The 15,205-nt window shown below is 44.0% G+C and overlaps 1 protein-coding gene across 1 annotated transcript; it reads left to right on the top strand.

The window, feature by feature from the left end:
- The first annotated feature begins 640 nt into the window (after positions 1-640).
- On the top strand, positions 641-13,995 carry NPM1 (nucleophosmin 1). The gene is made up of 11 exons (XM_063349224.1): positions 641-826; positions 1,458-1,537; positions 4,525-4,644; positions 5,434-5,527; positions 6,245-6,348; positions 6,880-6,941; positions 7,452-7,506; positions 9,069-9,155; positions 10,030-10,131; positions 12,574-12,648; positions 13,635-13,995. Exons 1-11 carry the CDS (start codon positions 661-663, stop codon positions 13,671-13,673), a joined length of 984 nt encoding a protein of 327 aa, XP_063205294.1. The 5' UTR covers positions 641-660; the 3' UTR covers positions 13,674-13,995.
- Positions 13,996-15,205: the final 1,210 nt, after the last annotated feature.

Raw genomic sequence — 15,205 nt, 5'->3', positions numbered from 1 at the left:
GTGTGGAAGCCCCGGGCTGTGCTTACGCACCCTGCCTCTCAGCGGAGTTTGTCACTTTGGCCACAGCGTGAAGCCTTTTGGTTCTCTGCTACCGCGGCGAGGCCCTAGAGCCATGCCAGCCGCAGAGGCTCTTGAGGGAGGCTGTCCGTGCAGGCTGGCCACCGCGCGGGGCGGCTTGCCCTTGCCAGCTCCTTCCCCTCAGCCGGCTGGGCCAGCACCTGAGGAGAACAGGCAAGCACCGAGCGCCCATCGTGCGCCTGCCCCGGTCCGCTGCACCCCGGGGCGTCGGGCCCTTCGCGCCGCCGCGGACAGCCATTTCACGCCGCCTCCCGGCCGCTCCCTTCAGGCTGTAGCGGGCACCTGCCTGGGCGGCGCTCACCGCCCCGTCCCGGCGAGGCCACGCCGGCCGCACGCCTGAGAGAGCGGCCCGCCGGGGGCGCTGCGTTCCGCCCCGGCCCGCCGATCCCGGTGCCGGTGCGGCCGCCTCCATTTTGCGATCGCCTCAGCGGCCCCACGCGCGCGGCGGGGCGGCGCGGGCCGCGCTCGCGACCCCCCTCCCATCCTCCGCGTGAGAGCGCGGGGGCGGGACGGCGCATGCGCGGGGGCGGGGCGCGGGGGCGGGACCGGGTCTCGCGGGTCTCGCGAGAGCGGCCGGGCTATATGAGGGGAGCGGTCGGGCGCGGGGCTTCCTTTAGTGCGCGTCCGCCCACCGTGCAGCATCCCGTCTCGCTGCCCCGCCGCTCTCCCCTGCAGGCCCAGACGATGGAGGACAGCGCCATGGACATGGAGAGCATGGGGCCCCTGCGCCCGCAGACGTTCCTCTTCGGTAACGGACCGCCGCTCCCTTGCCGGCTCCTCTGGGCAGGCCGCGGGGCCCAGCGGGAGGCGGCGGGGCCGGCGTGGGGGGCCGCGGCCTGGTGCCGCGCCTCGGCGGGGCGGGGAGGGCCTCGGGGGGTGTGCGTGTGGGGGGGGGGGGGACGCGCGGAGGCCGCGGTCGTTACCGCCGCGCGCGGCCCCCACGTGGCGCGCCGCTGGCACGTGGCGGCGGCGCGGCCCGCTTTTGTTCGCCGCGCCCGCCCGCCCGTTTCTATGGGAGGCGGGCGGGCGCGGAGCGGGCGGGCGGGCGCGGAGCACATGGCAGCGCGGACGGGGGGCGGAGCACGTGGAGGGGGGCAGCGGGCCGGGGCAGGCTGGGGGGCCGGTGCGGGATGAGATGGCATCCCCCATCCCCGCGCAGCGCGGAGGAGCCTGGAGGCGGATGGTGTTGCAGGGGATGGGCTTGAGAGGCGCAGGCGAGGAGCTGCGCGTAGGCCGCGGGCTCGGCCGGGGCTTTCCCCGCCCCACGTGTTTCTCCGGCGTGCCCGCGGTGCCGTGGTTTCTTTTGCGCAAATTTGTAAATTGCCGATACCGGCGTCTAAATTACAGAGCGCGTTTATGATTTAACGGTCTTTTCGCAGGCTGCGAGCTTAAAGCAGATAAGGAGTACCAGTTCAAAGTAGATGATGAAGAAAATGAGCATCAGTTGTCTCTGAGAACGGCAAGTATTGTTTCGTTTTTATTTCTTAAGTAGTGCTGTGCGATACTGTGAGAAGTGTTTTTTAACATGTACTCTTATCTCCGTAACCTTGGGTTTTTTTCTTTGATGGTAAGTGCTTTTATGTGAATCTATTAAATAATAAGCTCTTATTGGCAGTGGGGCATACCACGTCTGTGCGTGTATTTGCTGTATTGGAAAAAAAACCCAACAGTTTAAAATAACTACTGATGCAACAAGCAATTTACAGCAAGCAGTACAAATCTGGAAAAGTTTAAAAATGAATTCACAGTAGGTTAATAGAGGTACACTGAATGGAATTTAAGGCCAGAATATACACACTGACATCTCTAATGCAATAGTTCAGATGCTACAGGAGCCCGGGGGAGGACAGGTTTATAAGAATCATGTATGGGAACTTCATTAGAAATTTTGGCTTGAAAAGCTTTTCTGTATACTCCCCAAACGTAATTCCAGTGCTGATAACTAATTCTAAATGGGGGAGCGGTTATGTTTTGTTTTACTGTTCTCAGTGTTGCCCTTTCCAAGGACGTAGCTGAGAAATGCTCTTTTTCGTTCAGATAATTCATCTAACAGCCTGTTGCCCGAGCAGGATATTCTTAGATGTGTCCTTGGATCTTTCTACTGCCACAGCAAGCAAGGCACAACATTTCAAGGCTTTTGCTCTGGGCTGAAGATGTTACTTTTGGTTAGCAAAAAGATAATATGCCACAACTTCACAGGCAAGGAATTAAAGAGTTGTAGCATCTCTCTGTTTTATGGTTTATTACTGTGTTTATTTAAATACAAAGATACCTTGATGACACCTGGAAACACAAGAGTCTTATAATCGTGGATTACTTCGTACAGCAGAATTGCTTCCTGCGGGAGACTTGCATAGTAACGCTCTCCAAACTTGTTCACAGTGGTACTTGCAACACTTTAAAGTAGGCATTATGGTTTTGTGAATCATATGTCTTCAGTCCTTGCATACGATGAAAATTACAGCCTGGACTTGACAATGACTAATTTGATCTTAATTAGACTTCTTTTGAGGGAAGAATGTAACAGTAAAGTGCGTATAGGACAAACTCATGCGGATAGTTCTTACAGCTGAATGTTTGTCATGCAGAATGAAATTAGTCACTGAGTGATACTTGAGTTATACAGCTTTATCCAAAGATCCCATTTTTGGAAAATTACCTATAGCATTTCTTTTGATGCCATGCACTCTTCAGGGGGAGTAAAGTAGACTGGATGCATACAAATTTTTGGGGTTATGGGGAAAAAAGTCTAATCTGATAACCTGCCTTTTTAAAGACAAAAAAATGATGCGCAGGTGGAATGGAGGTTGAAATACTAATGTCAATCTGGAAATGTCTAAGAGGCTTGGAAGATCTTAGACGTAGCTACAAACAGAAAATGCCTTGGCAAGCAGAGGAAGGAGCTGATGGAAGATAAAGTGTGAAGGTAGCAAATACCTGGTGACTGATCTGCGCACCTGATAAAAGGCTAGATGTATAAAGACTGACTGACATCTGTCAGCTAAGATGCAGATGTGGCGATGGACTTGGGTATGAGGCACAGAAAGAAGTGGGGAGGCAAAAGGAAAAAAGTGAAAAGGGGAGGATTGGTGCATGTAGAGGTAGAAAGTGGCACGAGGGTTTGTGTAGATGTCTTACAAATGATAGCTGAGAACATACAGAGGGTTGATCACTGCTTCATTACCTATTTATTGCCATTGTGCATTCCTTCAGTGCAGAAATTAAAGCACATGAATGGATACTTTCCAGACACAGTAAATAAATGCAGTGCTGCAGGATTGCTTCAGCTGGTGGAAATGACAGCAGTGACTGGGGGTGGAGGGCATGCTCTTAAATTCTTGCCCTGGTGGGTAGTCCCACCAGCTGAATGATTCAGTGTTGTTGCTAACCCATTTGAGAGGTGAGATCAGAGCAGCAATTTCACCTCTTTAAACTTAAGAGTAACAAAACTTGCTGGGAGGAGTGAATCCTATATCCTGTTCCTCAGTCTTCAGGCTGATGCTTCTTGTGTGGATCATTATAGCCTGCCTAAAACCTGGCTCTTGGAAAGTGGAAATTTGAGTTATATGCCTCTGCCTGAAGTGTTTACACCCACATGTTCCACAGAGGGTGAAAAGCTTTCTCTTCATGGGCATTGGGAAAGGAAACAAGAGTCTTGTTCACTTGTCTTGAGAATAATTGTAGTACTCAAGCAGATTCTTGGGTTTTCACATCTCTTGCATGGTAATCCTGACTCAGATGCCAGAGGTTCAGAGAACTGGAATTTCAGGCCTGTCCCATGTCTGTCACTTGTTTGCTTCCCTGCAGCGATGATTTTTGAATCTTCAGAAAGTGCCAGACTTGTACTCAGTGTAAGGAATCCAGGCATTTCAAGGAATCCAGCATTTGAAAATTGAGTTTTGAAATGCTCTAGGGCAGCAACTCTCAATTAATTGGTGAATTAATGCAGAAGGCATATACATAAATTGACAGTACTGAACTGAGCAGTTGTTAAGACTTCTCATTGAATATCAAGTAAGCAAAAAGTTTGTAGTGTGGTAAAGTGAAACAATCGGCAGATGAAACATGGCAGGAAGGAGAAGGATAAAGGCTGTGATTCTGTAGTAGTGATGGCAGTTGTTTCCCTTCCTTAGGCACGCGCTTGTACTTCTTCCGTTGGGCCAGCTTTGCTGCTGACCGGACTTGTCACTGGCCCGTTTAAATGCAATAATCCAGTAGCAAAAGGTCTGCTTTTCACTCTCATCAAAACACATGCCTTGGGTTGCACCTTGGAAGTGCCAGTGTTATAGGGAAACCAGGATACTGGCTTGGGGAGGAGTGCAGCTTGAATCGTTAGCAGTCAGAAATGCAAACTTCAGTTTTAAGCGCTACGAAACAGCGAATGGAGTTTAAAAAGACCTCTGAATATTTTTGGAAGGTGCTTAGAATGTGCACTGCTCTTCACAGGTTACTTTAGGGGCTGGAGCCAAAGACGAATTACACGTTGTAGAAGCAGAAGCATTGGACTATGAAGGCAACCCTATTAAAGTAGTACTGGCATCTCTGAAAATGTCAGTGCAGCCTACGGTAAGTACAGGAACTTGGAAAACTACTATAAATTGGTCACAGGTGGGAAAGACAAGTTGGAAAGGGTTTTGGTTGACTGAATTCTAGTGCAACTGCATAGTGGTGGGTGGGTTCAGACAAGTGCCAGTTTTGGCATTTGTAAGCAAATACAAGCTAAATATGAATGTATTTTTTTTGCCTAGTGGATTTACTCTCGTCATCTGGAGATGATAGGCTTGTTCAAATTATGCTTTTTTTTTTTTTAAAGAAGTGGTAGTAATTATGCATATCATCTCTACATAGACAAATGGGTGTTCGCAAGCAGATGCAATCTATAGCACGTGTTGCTTGCTTTGAGCCTGGGATGAGGAAAATCTAGTTTTTCTGCAGGTCCCAAGCTCTTAAGAGATTTTAAAGGTGACTGCTACCCTTTCTTGATTAAAGGGCACCCTAGTTGTCATTCCTGCCATCCGGAATGTAATTTGAATCGGTGTTGTACAAGTGGAATTGCACAGTGCTGGGGGCGGGTGTGATGGATAATGTTCAAACAGATTTGTGGATTGGTCTGGCTTTGAAAATTGTGTTTTAATTACGATAAGCAATGAGAGTGTAGTAAACCCTGTAGTGGCTTTTTGACCGTAATTTGACTCTTAAACAGTTCTGGAATATTCTATCGGATGGAAATGTGGAGTAACTGTGTTAGCTTTGGAGTCTACAGATGTTAGTGCTCTTGGTTTCGTTTGAATGGGTTGTCTGCTAAGCACACTTTGCCTTTAAAATTTGAATAAATAACAATCCTGTTTTCCTTAGGTTTCATTAGGTGGCTTCGAGATCACACCGCCGGTGGTCTTGAGGTTGAAATGTGGTTCAGGGCCTGTTTACGTCAGCGGTCAACATCTCGTAGGTATGTGTTACTCTGGTTACTAACCTGTGATCTTGCTACCTGTCAGCACCAACAGAACTGGAGTGATGTATCCAGTATCTCAAGCAGTATTTCCTCTAATGCTGACCCTCTGAATCTTGAATTCGCTGTCCTTGGAGGTGTGAGGTGACCGTAGGTCAAAAGAGTTCAGAGAAGTGCTTGCGTACCTTTTCTTGCCTCTTGGTTTGTATGGGTAAGGGGAGTTTGTCATCCTTGCAATTTGAATTCTCACTTCTCTCTTTAAAAATGGGTGTTAGGTTCCTGGTGTTAGTGTCTCACTGCGTATCAGTTGAGAGTGAGAAGACTGCCCAGGAAACAGTTTTGAGTTTGCACCAAAATCTGAGCCACAACTAGTCTTCTCCTTTGTGGAATTGTCTTTTGAGGCTGATCTTTCTCCCTGGAAGTTCTCTTAAGTGTGTCTCCTTGATGTTATTCTTGACTTTCTATGGCTTCTTTTCTGTGAGCAGTGTTACAGGCAGCGTATGGGTGATTATTCACTCGTTCTGGGTTTCAGTGTCGTACAGTCAACTCAAAAAGTTTCTGATCTCAGTGGTTAGATTGCTAGTAGGAAGCTTCCTCCTATCATTTCAGCACCTCAGTAAGACTTTACCTATTTAGTTGTGGGTTTCTTACTAGCAGTCTTGTTTTAAGTAGTGTTAAACGAGACGGATTTTTTACACGTTGCCATCATTTTATCAGCATTAGAGGAAGAACCAGAATCAGACGATGAGGAAGACGATGCAAAAATTGTGAACACTTCAACAAAGAGACCAGCGAGTGGAGGAGGAGCTAAAACACCACAGGTATATAAAACCCCAGCAGGCAGCTTGCCTGCTGAATTTTCTTTGGTGTTAACGCCGCCTCTAGGAGTAAGCAGTTAGGTGGCTTGTGGTGATTTACTTGATATGTAGTTGCTTGACATCTGTGGGGAAGGATTGTTTTGTACTTGGGTCTTGACAAGTACTAAATTACGGAAGTGTAGTTAAGTACAGATGGCTTCCAAAGCTTTGCTGGAGGGGCGAATATAAAGGCTGCTTTTAGGTGGAAGTTTTGTCCACTGCAGTAACTGGGTGCGTGCAGATTCTAGTATTAATCATCGGCGTACTGCGAGAGTTTAAATGCTGTTAAAACTGTAGTGTGGAAGGAAAGTTTCGTATGCTCAGAGCGGAGCGTAAATTTGTCAATAGCTTCTGACTTGTCAGCTGTAACTTGTTGATTTTAGCTAAATTAAAGAAAGATAGTCTTGTCATTATGCCACAATTTGTTTTGGACAAAGTTGGTGTTTATTAAGACAAAATGGTATTGGCGCTTAACATACTTGATCTTTTTTTAAGAAAAAAGCAAAATTATCAGAAGATGACGAGGATGATGATGAAGATGAGGATGATGATGATGAGTATGTACTCTTGTTTTGATAATGTGTTTTGAAATACAGGGTAAACTTCCAGAATATGAATTGTGTGACATAACTGGATGTTAAGTAAACGAGCTACTTTATCTTGGCTACAAAAAGGCAGAATTACCTCATTTATCTCTGTGCTAATCTATCAATCTAAATTAGTGTTATTCAGATATGTCATACTGGGTTATAAGACTTGGTTTTGTGTTATTCATTAACTTAGAATAAAAGTAGAATTTCTTTCTTAGTAGTGGAAGCCTTAAGATACGTGCGTTGAGTATTAAAGCAGAAGGCAGCGCCTTTAATCGCTTTAACTTCAGTTTAGTAAGTAGAGTATTTGACCTAACACCCTGCCATGTGTTAAAACAAGGTATAAGGTAGACTTGGGAAGGTGACTTGCTTCCTTCATGAATAACACATTTTATTGCGGGGAGAAGACTAATTCCTAGTGTGGTTAAAGCTACAGGTATGAATCTTGAGTTACATTGGCTACCTTTCTAATTGTAGGGATGAGGATGACTTAGAGGATGATGAGGAAGAAATGAAAACACCAATGAAGAAAGTAAGTGGTATATACACACACACATTGTGATGCTCTTCGCCCATGAAGGATTAAACAGCCTGTTTAATGCACTTGAAAGGAAGTGAGTGATGACACAGCTGGACTTAATGTATGCAGCTGAGTTCATTCAAATGGGGAGCAAGTGCTAACACCTCTTAACTTACAAATAGGTGTTAACTGTCCTAATTTTGAGTCATCTTTGGGGATTCATATGAAGACCCCTAAAACAGAAGCAGGGGGAAGCTGTGTTTGCATCAGTGAGGTAGCTACTTAGGTGTCAACCTTGGATTTATCGTAATGCAGAAGCTAATTGAAGCGTCGTCTTTGTGCAGTATTCTGTTCTATAATAGACTAGATAGCAATACAAGGGATGGCAGTAGTTGGGCTGATAGTCGCTTAAATCAATGAGTTAAAGCGCAGCTGTTTGGAATGTGTGAACAGGATCCTTTTGATTTAGCTTAGTCTGTATAAAGAAATGATAATGAGACAGTAAGAGTGCCGAGGTGTGGATGTGCATCCAGTCCACGTTGCAGAGGGGTGGCTGTGTTCTCAACAGCGTGCATATGTGCGTGTGCAGTTGTAAGACTGGTGTGATTTGGTGTAGGGTACAGCAAGCAAAATCCTGCTCAAAGATGCGAGTTGTCGGTCCTGTGCGCTGTAAAAAAGGCCACTTTAGCAACCTAACTTGGGAGTAAAAGGAGGGTCTAAATGTGTGAGCCCGCTGGAAAAGGTTCACTTCAGGCAGCCCAGTGCTCGAATGTGAAATCACATCAGCCCTTGAGTGCCGTCTGGTGGTAAAATAAGCTAAGACAGCTTGGCAACTGCAGAGGTAGAAGGTAGTAATCTTTTTGAACACGAGTAGTTTGGCTTGAATTTAAATCTGCATAGCTGCTGTTTAGAAACAAACACTTAATGTTTTACTTCACTATATGCTGCTCTGTCCTAATGAATTTCTATAGGTGGTAGTGCGCAATAGTTTAAGGCCTGGTGAAGAAATCTGAACTGCAGATTTCCTGCTATCTAATTAAATCTAGCGTGGTTGAACGAAGTGGTCCCGTGATCTATACATAGATATATAAAAATCCAATTCTTAAATGTACATGTGGCATTGCCCACACTCAATCCCAGATAATATTTCTGTATGAAATGCCAAACAAGAGGTTGTGTTACAAAAAACAAGTAGCACCAAGTCAGATCTTGGAATTGCAGTGCCATCTAGAATTAGTCTTATGCAATATCTGCCCCCAGAAGTCTGTACGGTAATACATAGGAAAGAGGTAATATGTAAGGAGAAGATAGTGGTGGTTCCATGTAGTTGTAAGGCATCATAACAAAACTTGGTTATGTTTTGTGCTGCACCAACATTTGTGAGTTCCTGTAGTGTAATTCTTTTTTCTTAAATAATGGACGCTGTTCATGTTGCATGGGCAGTGAGATTGCTTTTTTTTTTTTTGCAGGTTAAATAGAATGTATTTGTCAGTAAGTCTTGAGTATTATGTTAATGAGCTTAACATTTACTAGCCGTTTTTCATTGCAAATGAACTTAAATGTTTTCTTTTCAGCCTGTTCCTGTTTCAGGAAAAAATATGCAGAAAGCAAAGCAAAATGGAAAAGACTCTAAGCCGTCCACACCAGCATCTAAATCAAAAGTGAGTAAAACAAATGCTTATTCTAGGGTGGAAAGTAGTTTCCTTGCCTAACAGTAACTTTCAATAGCGTACTAACCATTAAGTTAGGTTTTTGAATCTTTATATGAAGCATGCTGGCGATACTGTTTGTTGCTTTGTGCTCTTCTGTGAAATGCTTTAGAGATCAATACGTAACTACAACAGCCGAGAGTCAAAGTCAGACATGCTGTTCCTTGGGAGTATTGATGATCCCATGGTTTAAAATACAAGTCTATTTCTTTGCGTAGCTTCTTATACAAGAGGACAAGTGCCAGCTGTGTTGCGGCTGCTGCTGTTAAGGAAGTCTCACTTAACTGATCCATTTGAGAACAGACAGTTTTCTTGTTCATTTGTGTTCTAGTTGTCAGGCTTCCTTATGCAGCTTTTCCTTGCTGCATGCGTTGAACACGCATGCCGGGAAGGCTGATACACAAATAAGTGTGGTCTGGATGGCAGGATAGCATCTGAAAAGCAGTACGGAGGTGTGCCTTTTAAAGCATGACCTAATCTGGCTGCGGTTGTGGAGTAAACTCTAGAACACTGAATGTTGGGGTTATTTTCACTTCCATTTCTGTTGGGAGAAGGAGCTGTGCCCGGAAGCAGAAGATATTAGGTACGCTAACTATAGTAACTCCAAACTTAAATGTTCTTCTCCTTCTCTATGAGGAATGTGTTAGAAGCACAAATTTAACTTCTGTGACTTTTTGGAAACTATCTGAAGTATCTATGTGACAGCTGGTTCCTTTATTCTGTATAAATTCTACAGTAGGTTTTAACAAGTTTTTAGAAAACTTGATACTATATACTAAGCAGCTTTATGTATGTGCAGGTTTTTAATGAAACGAATACTTTTCAGACTCCAGATTCCAAGAAGGATAAATCCCTAACTCCCAAAACACCAAAAGTCCCTCTGTCGGTAGAGGAGATTAAAGCAAAAATGCAAGCGTCCATAGATAAGGTGAGTTTTTGGAATTTTAAGAAATGGGTACGTGTCAATGATTGCTGTGCTATTACCAGAGCATGTTGATACTGAAGCTCAGAGAAATGGAAACTCATTTGGGCCAAAAAGAAGCCTCTGTACTCATGAGAAGCAAAACCACCTACTTTGTTTTTGTGTTCCTCCGGTAGTGGTTAGTAGTAATTTGGGATTTCTTAGTGAACTGTCTCAGTTAAAATTAAAACAAACAAACAAACAAAAAAAAAACCAACAAAAAACCCAACCAAAAAAACCCCAAACAAAAAACCAAAGCAACAAACCTTAAGTGACATTTATCCTAAAGTTGTTTTAACTAGTGTACACATTTTATTTTAGACAATTAGAGTGAAGCAGAGTTCTTCACGTGCTTGGAATTGCTTGGTATTAGAGCAGAATCCAGCTTTGGTACCCAGATGGCTTGTAAGGCGTTGTAACTTCCAGAAGGGGGAGATAGCTGCCTGTGATACGCATTAACGCATCAGCAAAGACCTGGAGGCGTTTGCTTTCTGAAATGGAGATCTGGGGTTAATTGAGTCTCCCTGCAATGGATGCTTATGCATATGAGTATTATTCTTTGCTGGTATTTAAATATAAAAAAGAAAACGGTGTTTCAGTTCTCGGCTGGATGGGTAAAAATGTAGCTGATAATAGCAATTCTTTACCCTTTAGCCAGGTTTGGAAACCTGTGTGCTAGCCGGGGTGCTTCAGTGCACACCTGTGCTGCGGAATAGGTGGTGGTGACGACCTGACATCGAGGTGATGCCAGTTCTGGTTTTACTTCACTGTCTCTCCGGAGTGTGCTTGTACATCATTTGTGACTGAACCAGATTCTTTATTGGAGAGTTATTTTTGACTAAAGCCTACACTGACGTAGATGTTATGAAGAATTATAGGGTTTTTTTAGTTTGATCTGAGATGGTAAACTTTCCCTCTTATGCTGGCCATCAAGTCATCTAAAGAATTAGAATTATCTTCTACTTAGATTCTTGATGTTTCGAGGCAGTTTTGTCCCAGGAATGCAAAGTAAGAAAAAGTGTTTCGATATAGAGTGGATGCAGAGTGAGCAATGACAGGTTGTGATCAGGATCAAAATGCATATCCCTAAATGGTGAACTTGACAGCGACGGATGGTATCGTTCTACTAGGTCAGATTAACCTCTTGGATCCGGTGGGTGCTCGGTGGTTTTTTGCCTGACTCAGAGGAGCCACAATCAGTGGTGTTGCTGCAGTGTCAGCAGAAGTGGCCGAGCCGCTCGCGGACAGATGTCCCTATGGAGGGAAGCGTGCAGACCAGGTTAACTGGCAAGCAGCCTTAGCATATACTTTCTGTTGCTGAAGAGTTTTTACTGCGAAATGCTGTCTGAGCACAATTGTGTGGAAGCAATAGCAGGCACCTTAATTCAGTGTTTGCCAAGGTGGTGCTAGACCGTACCTGAGTAAGGCAAAAGGTTTGTGAGTTGCCATATACAATAGTACTCCTAGCTGACAGCCAGCAAGTTACTGCGGTGGCGGAAAGTGGAACCGCTGTATTGTGTAGTAAGTAGGTGTCAGCGAGCCAACAGAAAAGCATCTCTGCCTCACAGAATCGAGGGGTAAGACATTGTCCAAATCCCAGCTTTTTGGTTGCAGTTCTGCAGTTTCAGATATTCCTAATGTAGCTTTGTTTCCTTTGAACATGAAATTGCTGTCTTCTGCGATGTGCCCAGTAGCAGCTAAGTGTACCGTCATAATTGGCAAGGTAGATTTCAGCTGATGTACCTGAAAAACGAGAAAAATATTACTCACGAGGCATGTGAAAGTAAATCAATGTCTCTTTAAAATAGCATGCTGTATTATTTTGCCTGGAGATAGAAGACATGAAGATAAACCTAGATCCATGAATTGCTGAATCTGCTTTGTACGTTTGAGTACGTATCAAATACAATTCCAGAGATACAAGCAAACATCTCTAGAACAGCTCGTTAAATTCCTAGATCTGGTGTACTAGAATGAGTTTTAAAGGGTAGGTGGGAGATCAGGTTGGTTTTTTCGCTTTAAAAAGATGAAGTCAAAAAACCTACCTACAAAGGTAACGTCTCGAGCTGCACGCTGTAGTAAGAATCCATAAATGTGGAATTAGTTTGTTTATCTGAATAGCCTGTGAATGTTGAGTACAAACAAGGTTATCTTACGTGGTGAGCGCTTGCGGTTATCTTTTTGAGCATGAGCAGATATGCTTGTACAGCCGTTTCGGTGTGGAGGCACTTCTGGAAGAAATACCTGGGTACTGTAGAGAAGCAAATTTTTAAAAATGGTTTAAAAGCAGATTGGTTTGGGATGTTGCAAGGTAAGTTCAGTAAATCTCCGTGTGTGTTGCAAAGGGTTTAAGTTTAATAAGTAATTTATTGGAGTCATTAAATGACCTGCTTGCTTTTTTCAAAATAGGGTTCTTCCCTTCCTAAGCTGGAACCCAAATTTGCCAACTATGTTAAGAATTGCTTCAGGACGGAGGACCAGAAGGTAACTGAATTTATTGGAACTTGATAAGGTCCAAAAACTTTTATAACCTGACTTAGGGATTCTTTTCCACTTCTTAATCTTTACAAGCTTTGGACTGTTTCAAAGGGTTACAAACCACGAACAATACTTCAAATTAAATAAATGGGAACGGTTTTAAGGGTTTAGTTGGCTAAGATGGGAAAGCTAATATTTTATTACATTTTTCCAGCTTTTATATGGTTGGTAAATTATCTCTTGCTTACTAAACCCACAGAATTTTCCTTTTGGCACCATATTGGCTAAGGAAATGAGCTGTGGTTTTCCTTGCTGCTGAATTTGGCCACCTAGGCCAGTCTGCTGTTCAGCCTTTTGTTGGGGAGGGTGTCTGGGAGGGGGAACTGTTTTGCGATTGAGATTATGGCTTTCATGCTACATTTTCTCCCAAAGTCAACTGAACTCTTACAAGAGGGCAAGCCAAAAGGTGGTATCAGGAAGCGAGTTTCTGAGTTAGTTATTACTCGACGTATACTAGGCTAAAATGCGTCTTAGATTTCCCTATCAAAATTCCTCTAAGTTAGAACTTTCTTCCAGTGACAGAATTCCTTACGCTTTCCTGCTTCCTTCAGCGGTTCAGAGTAAACTTGTCTGATAGACAAATTGATAGGTTCTTGAAAGAATGTTTAAAAGCAGTTAGCCTCAGCTACTGGAGTTGGTCTGACATTAGCCAGGGTAGGCAGAGTTCAGCCAATATTTGCCTAGCTGGTCCACACCCATCCTCTCGCTTACCTTCACTGAATTCTTACTCTTGTGACTTACAGCGAATAAGTCTTCTAGCAGAAAGGACCTAAATGTCTTGCTTTCGACTTGATTTTCTCGGAAAGAAATGCATTTATTTTTTTTTTTGGTTGTAATTTAAGGTCAATATTTTGTGGAGTAAGTGGAGATAGTAAACTGAAAATAATTAGAAAAATGGATCGCAATTTCTAACTTTTTGTGTACACTTCCAGGTCATTCAAGCTCTCTGGCAGTGGAGACAGACTCTGTAAGAAAAGAAAACAGTTTAAGCAGTTCATTAAAATCTGCAGTCTTACTTCTGTAACCATTATTTGGCTGTCCTTTTTACAAATGCTGAAAGAGCTTTCCCTACCATGTCTGATAAATGTCATCCAGATTACTTTGCCAAGAATGTGTTGTCCAAAATGCCTGTTTAGTTTTTAAAGACAGGACTCCACCCTCAGCTTCATTTTAAGTATGTATGGAATGTTTTGATAAGGCATGGTGGTGGTGGTGGTGGTCAGACAAATGGAAATGGTGGGGAGACTAAATGTACGTGGAAAAAAAAATAAAATTTAGTATTTTAATAAAGTACTATCGTTTCTTTTTTTTTCATGGGGTTGGGGGGTAGTCTGCGTACTGAACCCGGAAGATAACAGGGCTTGAAAGTTCTCATAGGAACGACTGCTGAGTATTTTAGCTGCTCCTCTCTACCAGGTACACATCAGATCGTCTCATTTATGTTGTCAGCTTTAGTCCAGTTCCATGGGCGTTACAGCTACGGAGCAGATGAGTGGTGAGAAGACTTAAGTGGTGAGCGGGGCTTTAGTCTTGCCTGGAAGTGACCACTAATGATATAATTGCCTAAAACAGCCTTTCCTGCATCTCGATTCCTGACCTGCTTCGCTGCTCTTTGGTTTATGGTTTCTCTCTTCACAACTGAGTTTGTAGGGCTTGTGACTCCGCTTGTAAAATGTAATACTTTTGATTTGGGAATTGCTGGCTGTGCTTTTGCTTCTGAGGGGCTGCAGTCTCTGAGGTTGTCTCGCGTTAATGACTCCCGTGAGGGTTTTGTGGAGAAGAGAATTCGCTTGAACGCCTGAAGGGTGTGCCTGGAGAGTTTACAGAGGGAGATCGATGCCAGCGGATACATTCCTGGGAATGATGAGGAGCTAATCTCCAGCAAATCCCAAAAGCTCAGACAAGCAGGTAGTCCTTAGCACAGTTCCCTGGGTCTTTTCTGGTTGTCGGGTATTGATGATACTAAGGGGCTGAGTTAAAATAACTTTTTTGGACCACTGTTAGTTGTCATACAAAGTAGAAATGGCCAGGTGTAAGGGCTCTTTCAGGTGGAGGGGAAGGAAAAGATGGATATCACGCCTGGCACTGAACTCTTCGCAAAGCTCTTGTCTCAATGCTGTTATCGCTTCAAATGCTTGAATGCTGTATCTGTGTCGTCACTGCAGTAATGGTATGAAGACGGAAAGGATGCTTAAAACATTTAAGCGGTTGTATGGTAACTATTAAACTGATTTAATCCTTGCTATGTGTGAGAGTTAATGCAACTGGTTTCTGTTTTTCACAGCCGAAAAATCTCACTTTGAGAACAGAAGGGCATTAAAGCAGCCTTTTACCAGGTCGAGGGTTTTTTCCCCCTTGGGCAGCTGAGGTCCTACAGCAGTTACCTTCGCAAGACATGGTAAAAAACTTTGCGTTGTGCTAATTGGGCACGGGGTCTCTTAGTTTTTACTGGAGGTTCCTTTTTTCCAAGTTGTTCTAGAAGCAGAATGTATAATTTGGTTTC

This window comes from Chroicocephalus ridibundus, chromosome 11, assembly GCF_963924245.1.
Source record: "Chroicocephalus ridibundus chromosome 11, bChrRid1.1, whole genome shotgun sequence".
NCBI lineage: Eukaryota > Metazoa > Chordata > Aves > Charadriiformes > Laridae > Chroicocephalus > Chroicocephalus ridibundus.
The sequence above is the reverse complement of the archived record's forward strand: the minus strand, read 5'-3'. Positions and strand labels throughout refer to the sequence as shown.

Coding starts and splice junctions, on each gene's coding strand:
- NPM1 (XM_063349224.1), top strand. CDS start 661: ATGAGGGGAGCGGTCGGGCGCGGGGCTTCCTTTAGTGCGCGTCCGCCC. Junction 1,538..4,524: donor ATCAGTTGTCTCTGAGAACG/GCAAGTATTGTT, acceptor TGCTCTTCACAG/GTTACTTTAGGGGCTGGAGC. Junction 12,649..13,634: donor TCAGGACGGAGGACCAGAAG/GTAACTGAATTT, acceptor GTACACTTCCAG/GTCATTCAAGCTCTCTGGCA.